Raw genomic sequence first — 23,130 nt, 5'->3', positions numbered from 1 at the left:
GTTGTTGGGTTCGGTCGCGTAAATGTAAAACTCAAACCCACGACCACCCGACACAGCCATTCGTGTCGAAATTGGCACGTTCAGTTCACGTGACAAGCCGTACTAATTGGCTGTGTCGAATGGAAATGGGTGTACGACACGATTACATTGACGCAACGTAACCCACGTTTTTTTGTTTGTTTGTTATTGTGAACATCATTCCCTTCTAGAGGTTTTTTTGTTTGTTATCGTGAACATCGTCCGATGCTCCGCTGGAGAACGCACGAAGGATTTCTTGCGAGGAAACGTGGAAGGGGCAGAGCGGAAGAGATAGGGAAGGGAATCGATTTAACACGGAGGCTTTCGCGATTGTAAATGTTGTGGCTTGGCTCTCCAACACACCGTTGTGCTGTACTAGTGACGAATTGGCCACGTTGTGTTTACGTGACAACCCTTACTAGTTGGCTGTGTCGGGTGGTGGCGGGTTTTAATGACACGTTTACATATTTACGTGGCGATCTAATCCGAAAACAACCTTTAGAAGGAGATGAGTTGACGGTGGGAAGATGATGAGTGATGGAAAACATCGGTTGTGCACTTCGGCCCTTGGTGATGATGATGATGATGGCACTTGACGATGATGATGATTTTCACGATTGCGCCGTACAGCTCTCCGATGGAGTTTTCGGGTCGTACCGCGGTGATTTGTCCGACGTTTGGCTCCACGTGCTGAATTCAGCTGCCAGCAGCACGTGGAGCGAAACGTCGGACACCGTGCGAAACATCGCCATCTCCCTCGTTTGTGATAGCGGGCGTCATCGTTCATCGCGCACAGCCCGAACGGCTCATCGGTGAATCACGTCCAACGCATTGCCACCTTACGGACATGTTCAAATAACGAGTGAAAGTCACGGACATGTTTAGCCGGTTCACGTTTCCCAAAGGACGGCGGAGTCGAGCTGGAAAGCAACGAAGGGAGATTTGCGGCCACGTCGCGTTACGCAGCGATGCAGATTAGCCGTCACCGCTAACGGCACGGGGGTTCGATCGTGAAAACAAAATTCAATTGCAGCAGCACAACATGATTACATAAAGCTCGCTCTGCGTCGGCAGTCATCACATTAGACAATGCATTGATTTCATTTATACACCATTTAGTACGTACCATGAGGATGTAAATGTGAATCGCGTTCAGACTTGGGGCTTTTGTCTGCATTATTTTTTTGTATTAGTATTATTTATAACCTATAAATGAAAAGTTAAAAACAAATCAACTTCAAACTGATATTGGATCTGTATGTTGTTATTAGTTTGTTTTAGCTCAGCGCCAGGGATATCAAACAGCGCGCTGAAACAGCGGATCGATGCACTGGGCTAGTGAATGCGGTGTGTGTGTATATATACCAGCAGCAAACAATACACATGTCACCGTGATGAAACAGCCTTCACTCTGAAACATCCACCTCTTGTGTTTGCGAAAAGTAGAAACCTTTTTGTAACAAAATCACAGCATTCTTCTCAGTTTACAAAGCACTATTCTCCCGCTAACATCAACAAAGACCCCCCCCCCTCCTCTCTTCTCTGGCGACGCGTGCGATGTACCTGTGGCAGGAGAAATGCGATCTCTACGCCACCTGCTGCCTTCACGTCGGCGGAACGTCCATTCACTGGCCCTGGCGTCTGTCCGCGACGAGGACATTGGCGGATTCGGCGCGTGCCAAACAACGCCGTCAAAGTTCCGCCTTCTCCGTGTGAACGTGACCGTTCAACCGCTTTACTCCCGTTAAAAGCCACCCAATTCGTGGTGGTTTTACATTTTCCACCGTTTTGTTGATTTCAAAATTCACGGTTTATAAAAAAAATTTTCATTTTCTTTTTTCATTTTTATTGGACGCTTTCCTGAAAATTTGTGAGAGTTTTTTGTGAAGTAATTACAAGCATCACAAATGCTTAAATGTGCGATATGGAATGTAAACATTACATTTCCATAAATGTATGGTCCTTTATAAATACATTTGATTATTTTAATAAAATGTTGAGTGCACCCTCGGTCTGCAACGCTTCACATTTCCATGCAACGAATGTCCATGGTTAATTTCATTATCACACTTAAAAAAACCACGGGATCTTACGACCCGTTGGATTTCACTCCGCTGAAATCATCACCATCGCAGGCTAGACCGAGGTATCTAAAACCTCGCTGTCACACACCTCGTCTAATCTCCATCGCCGTCAAACTCTGGGTGGGCCGCGAGGAGGGAGTTTGTTTTTGGGTCATTTTCTATAGCACGGTAAATAAACACTCTCACGGGGGGGGGGGGGGGAGAGGGGCATCCGTGCGTGCTCGTGAGCGCACGTGCGAGAGAGTAAAGTGAGAGTGAGAGAGAGGCAGGGTGAGTGAGAGAGAGAGGCAGGGTGAGTGAGAGTGAGAAAGAGGCAGGGTGAGTGAGAGAGGCACGGTGAGAGAGATAAGCTCGCCATTTACAGGGCGAGGAAGGTGGCCCTGGAGGGGAAACGTCCGGCCATCAGCGTGGGCATCTTCCGCACTCTGGTCGGAGCCAGGGTGTGTGGCCGGAGTTCCGCCATGCGCGGCTGACCCACGCCGTGCCGGACTTCAAGGAGCGTGGGCGATGGAGGAGGCCGTGTGCTCGGTGGCAGATGACGGGGAGCTCTGCATGCTGATATGAGCTACCCGTCGGAGGCCGTTGGACTGCGAGAAGGGCTGCGTGCAGAACGAGAGAGAGCGAGAGAGTGAGCGAGAGCGAGAGGGGGGGAGTTACATAAAGCAAAGATAAAAAAACGAAATGATGAACGAAGCAAAGTGCCGACTACACCGAGCATCTTCTTGTTTCCACTGATCGTAAAAAAAGAGAGAGAGAGGCAGGATGAGAGAGAGGGTGAGGGTGAGAGAGAGCGAGAGAAAGTGAGGCCACGGGAAGGACTATTGCACAATATTCGTTGCTACGTTTGATTTTATATTGTTCGACTATGAAGGATATATGGGTTTTTATTATTTTACCCCAGATATAATGGTTAAAAATCGAACACGTATAGAGTATTTGAAAATTAAAACATTACAAAAAATGCATAATCGTGTACTGCATACGAAGCTAAACATCGACCAAAATTAATTTCACAAATCAACCAAAAAAGCTAATTAAATAAATCTACACAATACATACACAATCGACTGGCACACTCCGTAGCTCTCGTGGAAGGAGTGAATTTGTGTTTGGATGGGGAGTGATTTGATGAGCGTGAATTCTGGCGTTTTGGAAACCCTGCTGCAGCCTTTCGTCAGTTGACGAGCAATTCTGAATGGAGCCGACCACTGTCATAAACCACGTATCTGACGTTTAGCCAGGAGGCATGTATTCAGAGTAGACACGAGATAGGGAATGTGTTCAGCAGAGATATGAGACGGGAGATGTATGCAGAAGACAAGAGTCAGAGATAGACTTTGTACGCAGACGATAGATGAGAGAAAGATAGAGGTTACGTGTTTAAACGAGCAACACGAGAGGTCTTTCAGAATAGATATTTGGCATCGATGTATTAAAACAGAGATGCGTGAGATCGGAGATGTTTTCAGGAAACAGCTACGATTATTCAAAAGATATAGAAAGTGTATTCAGAGCATAGTTATACGTTAGATATAGGGGGAAGATGTAAGAGAAAGCAGAGGAGATGAACGGGTAGAATGTTTACATCACATACGCCACGGAATTGCACGACGAGACTCTTGCATCCTAACCAAGAAGGATAACTTAATTATTTCACACAGACACGTGAAGTATAATTAACGTAATTAACTTCATTTCAAATGCGCTGCGGGCCAATGTTAATGGTAGGCTTGCGTGACACCGCTGTTTGGATTAAATGAGTTGGCGGGTCGAATTTATCCCGCGGGCTCTAGATTGCACAGTCCCAGAATTATGTTGGCGTTTTTTCTCTAAATGTTATATCCCAACATTGCTTAGATCTGATCGTCGAAAAGCCCACAGGGCGCGTTTAAAGCGAAGAATAACGCCCGCGTGTGTGTGTGTGTGTAGTGCAGTGGTTAGCGTGCTGCGCCGTGAACCCGGCGACCCGGGTTCGATTCCTTGCTCACAGCCAACATTGGTGACCAATAATTGACTGGTCCATGGCCTCCTCTAGGTCGACTCAGCCTTAAATTAGCATTTGGTGCAGTGTGCAAACATCAACATTGTGGAGACAAAGGCGGCCGGGCATGGTGTTGGCCACCCAAACCCCTCGTGTGCCGTGCCGGCCTTCTTATGTGCTCGTTAACAGCACTTGCCCCAACAGTTTGTTAAGGCTGTACAGGGTATCTTTGTCTGTGCTCACATTTGTATAAAAGAACATGACTGCCACCGAGTACGAGTTTGGGGTGCCCCCTATCCAGCAGTAGATGGACAATTATTTATGATTGTTTCTTGACATCCGCTGTATGTTTATTTTATAATTTAAAAATAGTCAATGAGCTCCTGACCAGATATTCCACATGTCGGTATCACAATGAAATGTGCCTATAATGTTACAAAATGTGTGATGTTAGCATATTTTCATGTTGGGCTCAGGATAAATATTCGTCTGTGGAGCAGGACTTCTCTCGTGGGGGAGAAGTGTTGTCCATCACCAACCACTAGGTGGCGATTGCACGGGGCGTGAGATTTTTCAGAAATGTACCTACAATATGCTAAACTTCTTTCGCACCGCACGTAGCAGACCGTGCTAAGCGGAAGGACAACTCAACACAAAAAGCAGTTCTAAGTAAATCAGTTTTCGATCTAGACTTAAAGGTGCATAACTCCAGTTGGTTCCTTATATCGGAAGGAAGAGCGTTCCAGACGGCCACAGTAGCGCGATGTGGTGACCGTCTTGGTTCGACGGCCAGAAGCCAAAAGCCGCTGCTGTGAAGATGACCGGCGGAGTTCGCGTGATGGTGGTTCAAGTTCCTTGACGAGATCAGCAATGAATTGTGGGCAGTGCCCTGGCTCAAGATGCATAACAAGAAGGGCAATTGTTTTTTCTAATTTGGTCCAAAAAAACTCAAGATTTGAAAAGCCACAATACATTACGTCACGAGGCACTTCTTAAATAGCCGCAAGTTGACGACCCCTACATCAGGCGATGGGTGTATCTGCAGACATGTAATAACCCAGCGATGGGTGTAATTCGTGACGATGGCTGACTGGTAGTGGCGTGACACCACAGGGGTGGTGGGTTGCAATGGGAATTGTTGCTTCTGTGTGAGCAGGACATTGAAATGTCACGCTCTCACGCCGCCACTGAACAATCTCACGCCACCTTGCTGTCAAACCTTAACGCATTAGCCCTCTCAAATCTCACAATTTGATAGGTCTCAAAATTATGTTCCATCTCTCACAATTTGACAGCTCTCATCAAATGTTAGATTCGAACCACCCAGGGCTTTTTTTTTTTATTTCAGCCGTTTCGGACGATACGGAAAGTAATTCAGCATCCGGCACACCACGTCGAGTATACATCTGTGAACAAGGGCTTCACAGCTCATCGGATTCCTCCGGTCTAAATCACGATTCTGATCATTTGAAAATAAATCAGATTCAGTATTTATTGGCCACGTGCCATCTACTCCAGTCTACCAGCGGATCTTTACAACGCACTCGGGGTGGGTGCAATATGGGCATTGTCTTCTTGGTTCTTTCGGTAAAGTCACGTAGAATGGAAATAATAAAATAATAAAATAAAACATAATAAGATAATTCTCACGATGTTTCCGCCACAACGCAAGCAGGTCTGTCGATAAGACAGAGACCGGTTCTTCACCTGAGGACGGCTGCTTGCGTTGTGGCCGAAACGTCGTGAGAATTATTTTATTATGTTTTATTTTTATTATTTTATTATTTCCATTCTACGTGACTTTACCGAAAGAACCAAGAAGATGAATCACTGCAGTCACGCAAGCTTTAAATCGAAATGGGCATTGTCCTTTCAGCTGTTCGCCTTGTGCGGCTGTCCTCTGGTCTGACACTGCTGGTGAGACTGGGCCATAAGAAGGATGTCTCTGCTGTAGACCTATTAGTTTACAAAGACAATGCATGTATCATTAGAGCACGTTCTGTTTGCATGTTCACCATAAGCACTGTGTGTGGTTAATGTAGTAGCGTGATTCCTTGCAAAGGGGCGATGGGGCCATCCACTCATCTCGACGAGCTCTACACGATGCACCACCACCACCACCATGATGTACACGATGCACAATTCAAAGTAGAATGTTTCTATAACGATGATTTGTTTTATGCTAATGTTTGGCGTTTCGACATCGCGGAGTGGCACCACCCATGTCACATTGATCGGTGCCCCATTCGCAGAGCGAAGTTCACCCCTGGACACAAAAATTGTGTCCCAGAAATAACAAAAAATATTTAATTGCCTCGGCCAATTTGTATTATTTGGAACCCCGGGGTACCGCCATAAGGATCAATGATCACTGTCACAAATACATTGTTCCTGGGTAGTAAGTGTTATTTCCGAACTGCCTATGCCTCAACAGTACAGACAATGGCAATTATTCCCCACTAACTTGGCTTTCTGTGACCAGGGCAGTGATATTTTGAAATTTATCTATTTGCAATGAGAAAACGTGGTGTGCGTTTGTGTCTTTCGCTCACATAATGTCCTGGTGACAAAAGCAAAGTTTGTGGGGAATAATAGAAATTTTCTATACTTTTTAGGCATAAGCAATTAGGAAATAAAAAGAACAAGAATCGTGTTACATCGTGAATTAGTTATAATTATCAACGGGGGGGGGGGGGTTGGGGGCGTCTCAAAAGAAGGGGAATCGCTGACCTCTCGTGGCCCTTTGGAGGAATGGCACCACCACCACCATCGCCACCACCACAACCACCATCGCCACCACAACCACCACCCACCTCCATCGCCACCACAACCACCACAACCGCCACCACCATCGCCACCACCACCACAACCATCTCCACCACCATCGCCACCACAGCCACCACCTCCACAACTACCGCGACCACCACCACAACCACCTCCACAACTACCACCACCACCACCAACAACACCGACCTCCTCCACCGCCGACGTCACTTCCGCCCCGGTCGCCGTCGTCAGCTCGCGACTCGCGCGGCGCGCAGCGGGTTGAGTCGTCGGTCTCTGAAATCGACCAACAACCACAACCACCACAACCACAACTACCACCACCACAACTACCACAACAACCACAACCACCCACATCGGCCTCCTCCCGCCCGCCCGCCACCACCGCGACGATGAGGCCTCTCGCCTTCGTGAGAATGGTAAACTTGGGAGAGACACGGGACACACGTGTGTGTGTGTGACAGTCTATACTACATACAGTCTATACTACATACAGTCTATACTATACATACAGTCTATACTACGTGCAGTCTATAACGCATACAGTATATACAATACACACAGTCTATACTACATGCAGTCTATAATACATACAGTATATAATACATTCAGTATATAATACATACAGTCTATAATACATTCAGTACATAATACTTGCAGTACAGACCTCTGGTATATCTTCTTGAATGACACTACAGTTTATCATTGCAGGAGCTGTTCCTTTTGGGATTGCTTCAATAGCCGAGTACTAAATACAGATAATAATTATCGGTTCAATTACTCGACTAGTAAGGGAATGCGAACATAGTTTGTGGATAAAAAGTACCAGTAGTCACCCCTTACTCCCACATGTGCCGCTGGACGGGAGGTGATGGGTGTGGCCTGGTGACGTCACATTTCCCTGGACGTGTTATTGGGGAGGGGCTCCCACCTTCATAGCGGTGGCTGATAGTTTTTAAAGGGGCCCCACTAATTATCAACCGCAACAAAAGTAGCTGATCATTATTATTGGTGGTCAATTCGTCGACACGACCGACTTGTCATTCAATATTCTACACGTATACGTGCAGAGCCATTTTGTTAAATCAATCGCAGGATTATGGCCACACAACACCGTGCGGGTCGTTATTCGTTCTTTGACAACGGCCCCGTGTTTCCCGACCCTGTCGTGTGGCCGTCGTGCATGAATCTGCTCGCAGGCGGCGAGCCGCTGGCTGCGAGCCCGTACCCTGCTCGTGAAGGGCTCAACATCACCTGCCCCTCGCTGCCTCTGCAGGTGATTCCTGCTGCACAAGCACAAATAACGCACGCAAACACCTTTACACGTTCGTCAATAACACCGTGGCCTTAAAAAGAGAATGTGCATAATGGGTGATGTTTTGTGCAACTAGCCCCGAGAACAGGCTCACGGCCCGTTATAACTACGATAGACTTGTTTGCCATGAGCAACTCTTCACACATTCGAGATCACCGGTTGAAAGACTGACGGAGGTGTGTGTCGAGCAGATGAAAGCGGAGCTTCTTGAAAGCATGATGATTATGATGATTGGTCAACAGAGCGCACAACCTTGGGTAGGGAACGTGACCTCACTTTCTTCAGTGTGAACGAGCAATGATGTTGAGGTTTGTCCAATATTCGGACAGCAAAAATGTTTACGGTCTAAATAAGTTTCTGGTGACCATTGCTGACATCTAGTGCCTCTAAGGTTATCCAAGCATATCTGTGACCTTTATTCTTACTGGGTGGCCCTGCAAACTCCAGAAATGAAAAGTGTCCAAAAACATTTCAAAGTCCACAAGTTACAATGGGCAGGGATGGAGGGTGAGCAGGTCTGGGGTAGAGCACATTGCCCAGCCAAATGCAAGCCTCACAACCTCAGCCAACTATTGTAAATTATTCTCTAATGCACTTGACCGATGACTTATGAAAGCTTGTGATGTGTGCTCTTCCTGGTTTGCAGTAAAGCAGCTGGAACGAACGCGCCGGACAGAAGTAATCTTCCGAGGATCTATACGAAAACTGGAGATGCAGGTGAGGTTAGCGGTAATATAGACCATAAAACTACTGGAATAATGAACCTGACTTACCTTTCACCTTCACGTATCTGTAAAAGATGTATCAACGTGTAATGGGTTCACCGAGAGACACACGTATTCTACAATAACCACAACGGGATAACTATATGAATGAGTCAGGTCAGTTGGCACACTGCCTGACCCACGATGCCGAGCACGAAGACTGAAGACCCAGGAGAAGACGCAGCACGGCGGGTTCCATTCCAGAAGACAGCCCCGATACAGCCTCGGGAACCTCCTTTTATCCTCCAGCGCGGCCTAGTTCCTCCTCTGGCCACACCCCCTTCTGGAATCCTCCAGAAGGTTCCGGGCTATGCCCCATGTGTCCCTTCTGTCACCCCTATGCCTCGCATACCTTCCTCTGGCACATCACATATCTCGCCAGCCTATGGCTGCTACGTCTCCCGATACCTCTTATTTAATTATCCGGCGCTGCGCACCATAGTGGCTCAATATATGAAACCACAAAAGTATAAACCGGTTTTTGATGTGTTTGCCCATACATCTGTGCCTGCGATTGGTTGATATGAAATCACGTGTGTTTTCGACCACACCTCACCGCGCATTACCACACTTTCAACACATTGTACCGCATTGTAAGTGGCTAAGACGACGGCAGGCAGATTATTATATGTGACGTAAAACTTTTGAGATGTTTGTGCAAAGTGTTATATAGATGAGTCGTAATGAGCATCATCAAATCTGGTCAGTTGCTTAAGCATTTAATGAACCATTCACCCCTCCACGAATATAAGGAATTGTCACAATGTGTACGCTACTTTTGCCTGTCTTATACAGTTGGCTGCATTAGTCTAAATACCATTTGTATATATTTTGCATGAATTGTAAATATTTGAGTCTTACGCGTGCGATACGTTGATTGTATCGTGGGCTGAAAAATCGTATTGATGAATTGTTATGTGCCTGCTATGGCCTCTCCACACCATCGCCATCTCACATTGCCATGATGATCCATCATTTTCTCTACACTTGAGCTGATCTCATCACTCAATCCCTACGGCGATCGCCCTCTTGGGCGCTTTCGCCCCCTTTGGCTGCCATTCTATAGCCGGTCTCCCTTCCACCGACGTGTCCTGCCCTCCACGTCGTGTCTCCAACAATCATAGTTTCCCTGCTCCAAGTGCGCCCTTCTTTCTGTCGCTCGGTGTAATTCCAGGCGTGCGTCTCTCTTCCGCGCCTCCGTGCACTCTTCCGCGTTTGTCTCGTAATTACAAAGGAGAGCACCTTATACAAATTGTTTTGACGTCTGTTTTGAATTGCTTGTTGCCTTAATCGACATTGTTTTTCTCGCACACATCTAGGCATGTCCAGCACATTCACGGGGGAGCGACGGACTAAAGACGATGCTGTGTTTGAGGCACTGGGAACCGTTGATGAACTTTCATCTGCTCTCGGGTAAGTGTTCGCGTAAAGTTAAGTGTCTCCTCGCTTAAGTGAGGATTGGGCAGCGCCCGTCTCTGTTGGTGGCCCAAAGGCAACGGTATTTAGACGTGGCTAGTAGACGTTCCACCGTCTAGTGCATGGGTGGGGAACCTTTTTTCTGCCAAGGGCCATTTGGATATTTATAACATCATTCGCGGGCCATACAAAATTAAATTTATGTTGCTGCGTAAAAAGCTCCTAGATTTATTGAATTTCGAGTCGTGCGGTTGCCTTGGCAGGGCCAGACCAAATGACTTTGCGGGCCTTATCCCCACCCCTGGTCTAGTGGGACACCTGCCTACATGCTCTCTCTCTGTCTCTCATTGTATGATCAAACAGATGTGTGAGGTTTGTAATGTCAAAATACTCGCGTTTCACTGAGCTTTCATGCACTCAGTGGCAGGGGCCAGTCTTTGAATAGTACAAACATTGTTCAAAAGTGGACCCCACATAGTGGCTTTTGAAAGCTTATTTTGCCGCACACCTGAATATCCTCTTGAGTGCACAAGCGACATCAATGTCATGCTCTCACTGGTGCGCCGTACAACTGATATCACAGCGGTTACTTGTTCTTACAAGTTTGCGCTGAAAGTGCGTGCCTATGTAACTCTCTCATTGTACGCACAAGCAAATGTGCGAGGTTTGTAGAGTGATATCAAAATACCCTTGTTTCACGGAGCCATTACGCATTCACACGGGCAACTTTTTAAAGAGAAGTTAAACAGTATTTTATTTTCACAGATAATTCCTATAACAAAAATAAGTCTATATCAGAGGTTTTTGGGTTCGATTGCGTAAATATAAATGTAAACACAACACGCCATGTTTCGTTTACGTGACAAACCTTTATAATTGGATGTGTCGGGTGGTGGCGGGTTTAACGACACATTTATTTACGCAAACTAACCCAAGAAACTTTTACGGATAATATTGATCCCGGAAAGCCTACCGCGTGTTAAACTATAAGTCTGTCTCACGACTCAAACGAGCGTTGGGTGACCACTCACTTACTTCTGCCTCCCAAAGCCCGTGGTGTAAGTTGAACCTTCCCGAGGTGGCCGGGTGGTTCTGGAGTCCGAGCGCTGAGCTGACACCGCTCACAACCTGGGTTCAATTCCGGGACCATGATTACAATTGGCTCCTTAAGTTTAGTGAGTTGATGTCCTCAGCCCATCACTAGCGTCATCTGGTCCAACACCAATGGAGACTAGGCTCTAAGAAAAGCTGTCTCGGGTGTGGACCAATCAACTTCAAGGACAGTGCATATCATTATCATCATCAGAGTTGTTTCTTTTTGTTTGCATTTTGACTGCTTGTGTTATGGTTATTGCAAACATGATGCCTTGTATAAAGGTGTCAGTTTTTGTACCAGTTGAAAGGGTAAAAACCTATTACTACATCACACTCTTAGGTTTTTTCGGTAAAGTCACATAGGTAAAAATAAATAATAATAATAATAAATACAAATAATATAAATAAAATAATAAATCACGACGTTTCAGAGGCAAACAAAATGTCGTGCGTTATTATTTTATTTTTATTATTATTTCTATTATTTTTACCTACGGGACTTTACTGAAAAAAACCTAAGAGTATGAATCCTTACAGTCACGAAAGCTTCAAATCTAGAAAAAACATCACGTTCAATTTGGTTCTGCACCTTGGCTAAATTATAACTCTTAAGAATTTTAATATCAGTTTGATGGCCATGAACATTACTCTCACAATGAACATTACTCCCATACTGCAGAGCAGGTGGGGAAGCGCTGCCAGGCCAACTTGAAGTGATCTCAAGAGGGAGCTCTGTGATATTCTCTTTCGTGGGCCGCTCTAACACGGCAGAGGGCTGCACTGCTGCGGTGAAAGTGATCCGGATGGGATATTCCTCTCGTGATATGAAGCCGAGAGCACAATCGGGATGTACAATTTGGGGAAATAAATACACGCAGTGCTCATAACGAGCGTGAGGCTTTGTGTACATTAACCGCCGTTGAACTTGCTCAAAAGCACGACTCGTTTTGACCACCATTGGAGGAATGACGAGGTAAGTTGGCCTCTCCCTACTGGTGCTCTAACAACAGTGTCACCTGACCAGAATACCCAAAGCACCGATGGGATCGGCTGCCGCTAATGCTTCGTATGAACGTGTCCTTTCAGCTTCGCCTGTGAGCTTTGTCAGGAAGGACAGCACAGCTTTTGCGAGCAGCTGTTGCAGGTGGGCATACATGTGTTTTGTGTGCATTTTGTGTGTCCGCGAATATACCCATGAATTTCAAATGATCGCCATCGTAAAAAAATCACCGCCTGGGTATTGCCGATGCGTAGACCTTCTTAGTTGTGCTGTACAGCTCTCTCCGATGTCCTTTTCGGGTGCAATTCGTGTTGTTGGGCACGATGTCCGACGTTTTCGCTCCACGTCCTGGGAGATTTTTTAGGAACTGAATTGGAGTGACACATCAGACGCTTGTGCCGGACAAACAAGCGGCACAAGGCGGAAACACATCGGAGAGCTATGCCATGCCCGGGAATTGATCTCAGGTCGCCAGATTCATATCGTTAACCATCCAAAGTGTGCAGCGATGGCTCAGTGGATAGCGCATTGTGATCCCGGTGACCTGAGTTTGAATCCTGGCAGTGGTTAAAGATCGTGGCGAGTGGTGGCTCAATCTGTCCCGGTTATTCCACCCCTCCCCCTCGCTTTCCTCCCTCACTGCTTCTTTAACCCCATCACTGACTGGCATGGTAAAATATAGTCAAAATATAGTCAATATATATCGTAAAAATATAGTCAATATATATAGTAAAAAGTCAATATATAGTCAAAATATAATCAATATATATAGTCAAACGACCCCCTTGGCTGGCATGGGTGTGTGTGACAAGGCTTTTATCCAGCATTGGAAGAACAAAAACATTTTTGATAAAATTATTTTATAAAAAAATTCTTGACGTCTATTCTGAAACCAGTGTTTTGTTGTGTCCGATATCGAAATGTCAAACCGATTGTTGTGCTCTGCGTTTGTCGTGTCAGATCCAGTGCGTGCTGCAGGACGTTGGCTCCAACGTCGCCACGCCGCACTCCTCGGCTCGCGACGCACACCTCCGTGCGTGAGGCGTCCACGCGGAGCCCCGAGTTGCTCGTGCAGCGATACCCACATTCACGTCGGTTCGCAGAACACGTCGTCGCTCCATTATTAACACCGCCGCTACCCGATGATTTGCGTCGCCTCAACCCCACGTTTCAAAACGCTTTCGAACGAAGACGGTGGCCGTCGCATCGCGCGGTGCTTTCGGATGCGCTTCTGCGGCCGCCTGGAACGCTGCGGCCGTCTGGAACGTTCTTCTCATATTAGGAAGCCACTGGGAGCAATGCACTTTTAAATAATTTAGATTGACAAACGAATTTCTTTAGAACTGCTTTTTGTGTTGAGTTTGTTGTCCTTCGGGGTCCCCCGCACCGCCGATTAGCGTGGGTGGCTACGGACGGTGCGAAAGAAGTTCTACGTACACGAAGTGGTCAGTATTTGGTAGACCGAGTCCTCAGCATGTGTGGAGGAATCAATGAGTGAAGTTCTCTAGTAGTAGTAGTAGTAGTGATAGCAGAGTGACAAGGAGGTGACTGACTGCCAGTGAGCTCGTGGCTGGAGTGAGTCAGTGCTGGATCATCAGCCACCCCGGCTGCTGCTTTACTCTGAACGATATCCGTTGATGCGGTGGGCTAGAATCTAGATGCTCCACCACAGATGTGACAGCAGTCCATCTGTGGTGGAGCACTGGGCTGAGTCTGTGCTCTGTTTAGCAGCAGTAATAACTGTTCGGAGCTAAACACGAAGGTTTTGCCACAGAATACAAATCCAAGATTCCTCGATGCCTCCTTTTGCCAGATGACGTAACACATTCCTGCGGAGGGAGCTGGTAGGAACGTTGGGTTGCTCGGTCAATGGCCAGGGTCAACGGCGGCGTGGTGTATTCCACATATATGGCCGACTGTGAGGGCGGGCACAAGCCGGCGTGAGTAGGTTAAACGTTGAGTTTAATAAGGGCACCACGGGGTGACCAGCCCCTCCCCACCCAGCCCCACCCCTCCCACCCCCCACCCAGCCCCACCCAGCCCCTCCTCACCCTCCCCTCCCCACCCAGCCTCTCCCCACCCTCCCCTCCCCACCCTCCCCTCTCCACCCAGCCCCACCCCTCCCATTTTTGGATGCACGACGGACGGGCTGGTGGAACCAGGTGGTTCCTACCAGTAAAAGCCAGTCTGTACCAAGAATTGTGGTGCAGCGATTGACAGACTTTTGCCATTTAATGTAATATTCGAGTGAAATTGGAAGTGCTTTCCTGCTCAAATAGGTAGTGGTGATAATCTCTGTGGCCACCGTTACGAAGCCGAACACATTTTGACTTTGCAAGAAAGCGAGAAGGCACCCACACGTGAGTAACAACGGTGGCAGAAAATTCTTTTCTCGCCCGAAGCGACGCGCGCGTTTGCTTGTGCGACATGTTCGCGAGAGTGAACGCAGTTTGGGTGTTTCCCTCGCGGTGTGTCGCAGAGCGCACAAAGTTCGACGAATCCGTTGTGGCCGAACTGGAGGGGTGGATCGACGGCTACACGTCCCAGCTACCTCCGCTGACCAACTTCATATTACCGGCGAGAGCAGATACACCCTGCTGCACAGACACTCACTGGACACTGACCATCCGCTAGACACTCATCGCTCACCTGATGCTCATCACTCAGTGACACACTCACCTCATCGCTCACCTGATGCTCATCACTCGGTGATACACTCACCTCATCGCTCACCTGGCAATCGGCGGACACTCACTTGACCCTCGCCAGACACTCGCCTAACAATTGGACGTTGACCATTCATGTTCACCACTCACTTGATACGCTCACCACTTACCTGATGCTCACCAGACACTCACCATTCACCCACCACCAGACACACACCATTCACCCACCACCATTCACCAGACTCAAGATTCTCACCAGATGCTCAACACTCACCAGTCACCACTCGCCTACCTCCTGAGGTATAAAAAAAATGAACCAGAAACATAAGAAGAATATCTCGCAATAGCCGAAGAGGGGAGAACTTCATGTGCGTGCATTGTCTTGAGCAGTCCGTTGTTCTTGTTGCTACTACGCAACTTACAACATACTGGGATTTTGAAAGTCCCGGAAGTAACAAAAGTTTTCCCAGGACATTAGCTACCTGCTCAACAAGAGGAGAACGATCCTGGGAAAACCAGGAGCGGGTGGCAATCCGAACTGATTGGTGGGGAGGCGGGTGGGGGGGCGAGTAGTGACACATCCAGCGTTCGTCCCGCCGAGATACTCGGCGCGTGAAATGGATGCCTCCAGCGTCGCTCTGTTCACGTCACGACGGGAATCGCCGCTCGCTCTTTTCTGTGTTGCAGTCCGGAGGTCGCTGCGCCGCGGCTCTGCACGTGGCGCGGAGCACGTGTCGCCGGGCGGAGCGCCGGTAGGGACACGCAGACACCGGTGTGTGTTGGAGAGCCAAGCCATAACATTTACAATCTGAGTACGACGTTTCACAAATAATTACAACTAGCTTCATCAGGCGACAGCCAGATTTGTGGAGAAATGCTCCTGTTTCGTTCCTTAAATAGAGGGGTAGATGTGACGACGTCACTTGTGAGCCCATTTACAGCAAGTCATATATATTTTGACTTAAAGCTTTCATGACTGCAGGAATTAATATTCTTTGGGTCTTTCGGTAAAGTCACGTAGATAGGTTCAAAGAAAATAACATAAAACCACGACGTTTCAATCGTCATCCGTAAGACGACCACTTGTGTTGCAATCGAAACGTCGTAGTTTTTTGTTATTTTCTTTGAACCTTTCTACGTGACTTTACCGAAAGACCCAAAGAATACAGCAAGTCATATGTCACGTAGATTTTTAAGTTCACACGACGTGTTTTTGTCTTGTAATGTTTTAATTTCTATGCTCCCACACGGTTATGCTTTGCCGCGTTCACCAAAGACCCTCCGTGTAGCCTTAGTCGATAGGGGCAAGTGTTGTTAACGAGTAGCGCCTAAGAAGGCCGGCACGGCACACAAGGGGGTGGAAGGCCTACACCACGCCCGGCCGCCTTTGTCTCCCGAGTGGCGATGTTTATGCACCACACCAGGTATTGATTTGAGGCCGGGTTGACCTAAGGAAGGCCCAAGACCGGTTCGGATAATATAATCGTCACCGTGAGCGGGACTCAAACCCGGGTCGCCGGGTTCGTAGCCCAGCGCGTTAATCGCTACGCCACCGCAACCTTCACCTAACCCGCACTGACCAGGATTGGTGAAGTATGGTCAAATAAACCCCGCAATCTGCGTGGTGTGGGGAGACCCGCAGCTTGCACAAAAATGTCTGTGCATGTTAATACTTTATTAGTTGCAGATTTTACCTCCGCATATATTTTGCAATATTACGTAAAAAGCCTTATGCTAATCGCAACCTGGTTAATCTTCCTGCAGCAGTACTGACTTAACAACTGTATGTTTTCATGCATTCATTTATTGTTGCACAGTTCTGATTGTATAATCTTAGTGATGTAATGGTGTTTTCATATTCTGCTTGTGTAACCGGGGACAGGTTATGTAATCGTATTAATTTAATATTTGTGTGCGTACGTGTGTGGAATCGTGGTGCAGTGGTTAACGCACTATGCTACGAACCCGGCATCCCGAGTTCGATTCCCACTCACCGGCAACCATCGGTCATGAATATCTGAACCAGTCCTGGGCCTCCGCTAGGTCGACTCAGCCTGAAAACGAGTACCTGGTACGGCGTGTAAAAACATCAGCACAGGGAAGACAAAGGCGTGGGTGCTGGTCACCCACCCCATCGTGTACCGTGTTAACCCACATAGGTGCTCGCTCACGACACTTGCCCCGACATTGTTAAATTCCGTACGGGGATCTTTGTCTTTGTGCGTATGCGCTGCAGGGTTGTCGTGCTGGTGCGTGCAGGCGAGGCCGACGCCAGTGTTGGGAAATATCTGAACAGGTGAAGCGCGCACATTCGGTCGCCACGTGGCACATGGGGTTGGAATCGTTGGCGGCTCGGGGCGTGTGACGGGCCGAGAATAATTTACACTTCTAAAGCGCTTTCACCTGGAGACCACAAGGGGACGTACAAAGCACACGCAAAAACTACGACACGAAGCTGCGGTGACGTCAACACGGCGCTTGTGCCAGGCCAGGTGCACTTTGAAGCAATTTTATGCCACGTGAAGTGTCGAAGGCTCGCTGATAGGTCACGGGCAGACCCAGGTGCCATGGGTTGACTGATATGACTGGCAGATGTACCAGCTGTGCCCCCTACGATGCCAAGTTGCTGCATTTTAGCCGCCCGGCGCTCCGCTCGTTGTTGTGAGCATCGCTCCTCTGCCCTCCAAGGAGGGCGACTGCCTCCAACTGACCAGCGGTGTCAATTTTGACACCGCTGGTACCAGTCTTTGGAAAGTCCATTCAGCTCCACATCCTCCCACACCGCATCAGTCCATCTCTTCTCCAGCCCGTGTCGTTCCCGTTTGGCACCCTCTATCTGGCCAAACACACATGCAGGCTCGCGCCAATAAACTCCAACCCCCAAAACACAGGATTCAAGAAAAGTGAAACGCCCGTAAAGATAAGTGAGTCTTAAGGTGCGATTTGAATAAAATGAGGGAGTCAGCAGAGCGGAATGTCCAGGAAGGTGGGTACAAGGCCAGGAGTCTTTTACCTCCATAATAGAGGAGCTTTTGGGTTAGATCGCGTAAATATAAATGTGTCATTAAACTCGCCACCACCTGAAAGAATTAGTAAGGTTTGTCACGTAAACAGAACGTGCCAATTCGTTACTAGTACAGCACTACGCCGGTGTGTTGGAGAGCATGAACAACGGGAATGAAGAACACCACGAGACAACAGTGGAGCACAATCCCTTCCTACCTATGCTAGACAGCACACCAACACTCCGCTTTCACACACTGCACTGCCACAAGCTCACACAGAAGGGTGGGACAGTGACACAATCTCCTCGGAGCGTCAACTCTCTTGCGGCGCTCCATCTCTGCAACCCGCACGTGGCTGCCTACGACAGCCGTAATTCACTGGTCAACACACTTTTTCTGGCATAAGGTATTCCAACGGTCTTAATGTAATTTTGGGGTGCTGATTCCAAATCTGGCATCAGTTTTTGTCTATCACATCAGGTTTTTGAGATATAAAATATTGCATTTTCAATAAAAACTGCAGAAGAAAAATATTAAATAAATGTGGATATCTACATAAAATGATATTTTAAACACAATATCCTAAAAATACAGCACCATATTTTAACACTAAAGCAGTCACTGACTCGCAACAACTTGCAATCATAAGTGACGGAGTTAATTTCGGGTAAAATCAATGAAAATGGGGTATGCCGATAGCATAAAAATGAGATGTGATAGAGCAAATCTGAGATCAGATTTGGAATCAGCACCCTGAAATTAGTCTAAAACAGCTGCAAAAGTCCAGGCCAGAATTTATTTTTTTGTTGACCAGTGTTATCGGCAATGGTGGAATGGTTCTCTGCGCATCGCGAAAAGGAGCTGGAAGTCTGAAGGCTGCTCTCTCCCCGTCAGCAGGGGGAAGCAATCTTTGAAGTCCTCTCGCGCCACCAGGCAGCCCTGATTATGATGCTCTCAGCAGACTCGTCAAACCTCATCCCCGCCTTGCTCTTCAGCCGCTCCTTGGCTTCTGCTCCGCACAACGCGGGCCTCTCCAATAGGCGCAAACATCAAAAGGGGATTTCTTCTTTGAGCAAATACCTCGCCGTCTCTCCTCCGCACTGCTTTGTTTCTCGTCTCACGCTGTTATCGCCTCCTTCACGGCGGGTCGCACAACATGGATTGTACCATCTCGGTGCCATTCACGAGCTGGGTTTATGGGTCAAACCATCCGCCCTGTGTTCTACACTCATATCGGCACGGTATTTACAACAGCTCTGGTAATAAACCACGTGACGAGTTTGTTTCACGATTCTGGGAACGAATTTTATTCTATATTAGATCCCCTATCACCTCCTTCGTATGTTCCGTCCCACTAAGTCATATCTGTTTCCAGTCCTCGGTTGAATTTTGGAGGTCGTAATGTATCGACAATTATTATCAAGTGTAGCTACTTACCCATCGTCCTAGACAGCTACCAACTACACGTCTGTCTGCCTGTCTGCTTTCCAGTCAACCTGCCCGAATGCCTCTTAACATACACACTTTTGCCCGATGACTGTGTCCAAATCACCCGAGTGCACCCCATCTAAGATCTCAGAAGCTAAGCAGGTGTGAGCCTGGATAAGTGCTTTGTCAACCCACGGCACCAGGGTCCGTCCCGTGACCTCCTGTGGGCGAGCCTTCGACACTTCACCTGGCCTCAAAGTGCACCTGGCCTGGCACAGGCACCGTGGTGACATCACTGCCACTTAGTGGCGACTGTTGTCATACGTGGGGAACAGTGGTGTAATCGGTTAACGCGGTGTGCTACAAACCCGGCGATACGAGTTGGTTATCTGAACTGCGATGTATCAACGTGGCCACTCGGGAGACAAAGGCAGTCGGGCGTGATGCTGGCCACTCGCCCGCCACCCCCTCGTGTGCCGTGCCGGCTCACAGGTGCTCCTCGCTAACAGCACTTGTTAAGGCTACACGCGGGAATCTTTATCTTGTATGGGTGACCACCAATTCTCCCCACCTTCACCAGCCCACCAGCACGGACCAGCGTGGTGAAGTATGGCTCGATAACCGGCGTGGCGTGGAGAGACTGTGCACTGCGCTCACCGTTCGTCGCACGATGACCCCGGCAGGTTGAGCGATTACCTCTTCACGTTGGCGAGGTTTGCTGCCATGAAGGACGGGAGACCGGAGCAAGTCTATCGGCGGCCCAAGACCTCCTCAAAGACGCCACCAAGCACCTGACTGCAGACGGGAAGAAGCCGGGGAGGAGTGCTGCGACGGGGACCTCCCATGGTGCCGGAGGCTGCCCTCTACTCGGCGACGACACTCGTCACAAAGCCGCGGCCAAAATCTACCCGGGGGTGCCGCTGATCCTCACCTGTGCAGTCGAACTCCATTGTTTTGACTCCTGGGGGTGACGGGAGGCTGAGTTGACTCCCACCTGGGATTTCAAAGACAAAGATCCCCCGTGGAGGCTTAACAGACTGTAGGGGCAAGCGCTGTTAGCGAGCACCTATAAAGGCCGGCGTGGCACATGAGGGGGTGGGTGGCCAGCACCACGCCCGGCCGATTTTGTCTCCCGAATGGCGATGTTTACACATCGTACCAGGTACTCATTTGAGGCCGAGTCGACCTAGGGGAGGCCCTGGACCGGTTGAGATAATCGTCACTGGTATTTGCCGTAAGCGGGAATCGAACCCGGGTCGCCAGGTTCGTACCGTAGCGTGCTAATTGCTACACAACACGCACACACACGCGCTTGTGCGTATGTACGTTGAACTTCTTTCGCACCGTACGTAGCCAAACCGTGCTCATCGGAGGTGCGGCGGGAAAGACGACAAACTCGACACACAAAGCAGTTTTAAAGAAGTGAGTTTTCAAGCTGGATTTAAAAGTGCATAGCTCCGGTGGCTTCCTAATGTGAAACCGCTCTGACGACGATGTAATAGGAGCCACTTTATTGGGACACGGCCACAATGCGGGTCCCTGGGCTCCGTGCGTGTCTCCAGCTCGTAACTTACCCCCCACGTCGCCACTCCCCGTGATCTCCCCGTTTAGACTCCTCAAGCCCCCACTTCGAGAACCTCGTCCTTGTTTGTCCCTTAGGCAATCCCTGTCCTTCCCCCTCTAACGGATCCTCTCTGTTTTCCCGATCGATCTCGTTCAACCCTTATTCCTCCAATCCCTTTTAAAGTCTGCCTCCCGACCAATCACCGTAGAGGCCTCTTCCTACCAATCGGAGACCGTTTATCTTCAAATAGCCGTTAGGCTGCATATTGGCTTGGCGTCATTTTTCGGTAATTACACCAATGTCGATTAGGAAGAGCGTTCCAGACGGCCGCTGAATTGCACGGGGAATAGTGTTTCTACAAGTGCTGTGTCTGCTGTGGCGTGGGGTGCCGTGTCATGGGCTTGACTCGGCCCAAATGGCACAGAAGTCGTTTTCCTGGAATAACGACGACATGTCTGCGTGTATGTTGGACTTGTTACGCACCGCACGTAGCCAACCGTGCTCATCGAAGGACATCATTCGCCGCGTTACGATTCGGCCTGGTGTCCGTGTCTTGGCACGGATAAAGAGGAGTGACCAAGAAGTGATGGCAAATTATTCCTATTCGCGTTTTTATGGAACAAGAGGAGTCAAATATTGCACGAACACGGATGATGGGATCAGCGGGTAGCATCTCGTGTGTCATTGGATTAGCACGGTTGGCCATGTATGGTGCGAAAGAAGTTCAACATACATACAATAGATGCGATTCACGGGGCAATATGTATTGATGAATTTGCACGTGTGAAGGAGCAGTGGTGCAATGGTTAGCGCACTCTGATATGAACATGGTGGCGACCCGAGTTTGATTCCGGGTCACGGCTAACATCAGTGGCTAGTGACCTGTCCCCCCCCCTTCAACCCACTCTCAACTGTGCGTGATGCAACCGCCATGCAGTGGACTGTGAACTTAATTTTTAAAACCTCCATTCAGAAGTTCTCCTGTTCGGTAAATCATTTTGCTCGTAGGTTGCAGTTGATTTACGGTTTATGCTGTGACGTGCACACGACGGAGATATTTGCGGATGAGTTGAATGATGGATGATTCGTTATAAATTTAACCGTGATCATGTGTCGGCTCGATCGCACGGGTTATCGATGCTTCGTTGAGATGTTGACACATAGTTGAGCGTCCACCTCCGCTAAAAATATCCCTCTGCTGGTGAGGCTGGTTGTTTTTTTTCATAAGCGGGGGGGGGGGGGGGGAAACATTGATCCTAATTCTATAAATGGCTCGAAAAATATAAAGTTAGATTTCTGTTGAGCATCTGGGTAACCTCATCCAGGAATGTTATACCTCGAATACGAGTTTGTAGATCCCATTTTCTTTCCGCACCGTTTGTATGAAATTCTGTTGGGCTTCTATCCCAGAGCGATTTCAACTTTCCCCACTTTGTGCCCGGCTTTAATGCTCAAGAGTCAAATCGTCGAGACGAAAGGGGAGCGGGGGGAGCGCCGCCAGACGTCGTGCTCGCAGAAGTCAACGCCGTGCCCTTTGCAGGAATTAACAAGGTAGAGAGCTCGTGGGGCAGATGGTGGAACTTTTTAAACTCAGAGGTGGGGCCAAGTGCTGGAACGAAAGCGGTGGGACTTGTCCACTAAATGTTTACACAGTAATTAAATACTCACCTATTGTGGAATGGTTTGCCTCTTTATATTATGTTCAAAAAGGGATTAAAAAATTACTTCAACTACAGACGCATGAGTCCCTTATTACAAAAATAATATCTATAAACTGTTCCTGAAGGTCATTATGAACGGAATAACAAACGCGACTGAGACGCCGACCAACGGCAGTGGCAAGCACGCTCCCCATCAGCCACACGAACTGTTCATCAGATTTTGGAAGAGACTTCGTGAATTTCAATTACCATTGGTGCTTTGTCGACTATTGCAATCGTGACTCAGTGGAAATTGATGCAGTCATCCAAGCTATCACAAACCAAGGTGTAACAATGAAACGCATTTAGA

General features: G+C 48.2%; 2 protein-coding genes across 5 annotated transcripts in view; one reads left to right on the top strand and one right to left on the bottom strand.

The window, feature by feature from the left end:
* LOC133350435 (atrial natriuretic peptide receptor 2-like) overlaps positions 1 to 7,134 on the bottom strand; it is a 65,792-nt gene extending 58,658 nt beyond the window's left edge. The window contains exon 1 of one of the 3 annotated variants that reach the window (XM_061564794.1): positions 7,057 to 7,134. Coding sequence is in view for 1 of the 3 variants with exons in the window: in XM_061564777.1 (XP_061420761.1) it covers positions 1,145 to 1,195 (51 nt within the window). In the remaining 2 variants the exon portion in view is untranslated. Of the gene's footprint in view, positions 1 to 1,144; positions 1,333 to 1,581; positions 1,882 to 7,056 lie in introns of those variants that run through there. The other 2 variants (XM_061564785.1, XM_061564777.1) reach the window with 2 other exon arrangements.
* On the top strand, positions 6,985 to 22,851 carry MMAB (metabolism of cobalamin associated B). 2 transcript variants are annotated; one of them, XM_061564806.1, is made up of 10 exons: positions 6,985 to 7,286; positions 8,067 to 8,143; positions 8,829 to 8,899; positions 10,266 to 10,359; positions 12,544 to 12,601; positions 13,418 to 13,490; positions 14,937 to 15,034; positions 15,811 to 15,875; positions 17,360 to 17,419; positions 20,240 to 22,851. In XM_061564806.1, exons 1-10 carry the CDS (start codon positions 7,260 to 7,262, stop codon positions 20,349 to 20,351), a joined length of 735 nt encoding a protein of 244 aa, XP_061420790.1. In that variant the 5' UTR covers positions 6,985 to 7,259; the 3' UTR covers positions 20,352 to 22,851. The 2 variants fall into 2 exon arrangements, with proteins under 2 accessions (XP_061420790.1, XP_061420793.1); XM_061564809.1 differs by lacking the exon at positions 6,985 to 7,286 and having other exon boundaries at positions 8,066 to 8,143; positions 13,418 to 13,552; positions 15,811 to 15,895.
* The last annotated feature ends 279 nt before the right edge of the window (positions 22,852 to 23,130 follow it).

Source organism: Lethenteron reissneri, chromosome 4 (genome assembly GCF_015708825.2).
Source record: "Lethenteron reissneri isolate LAM-NWPU_2019-01 chromosome 4, ASM1570882v1, whole genome shotgun sequence".
Taxonomy (NCBI): domain Eukaryota; kingdom Metazoa; phylum Chordata; class Hyperoartia; order Petromyzontiformes; family Petromyzontidae; genus Lethenteron; species Lethenteron reissneri.
Note: the sequence above shows the minus strand (reverse complement) of the source record. Positions and strands in the feature narration are given on the sequence as shown.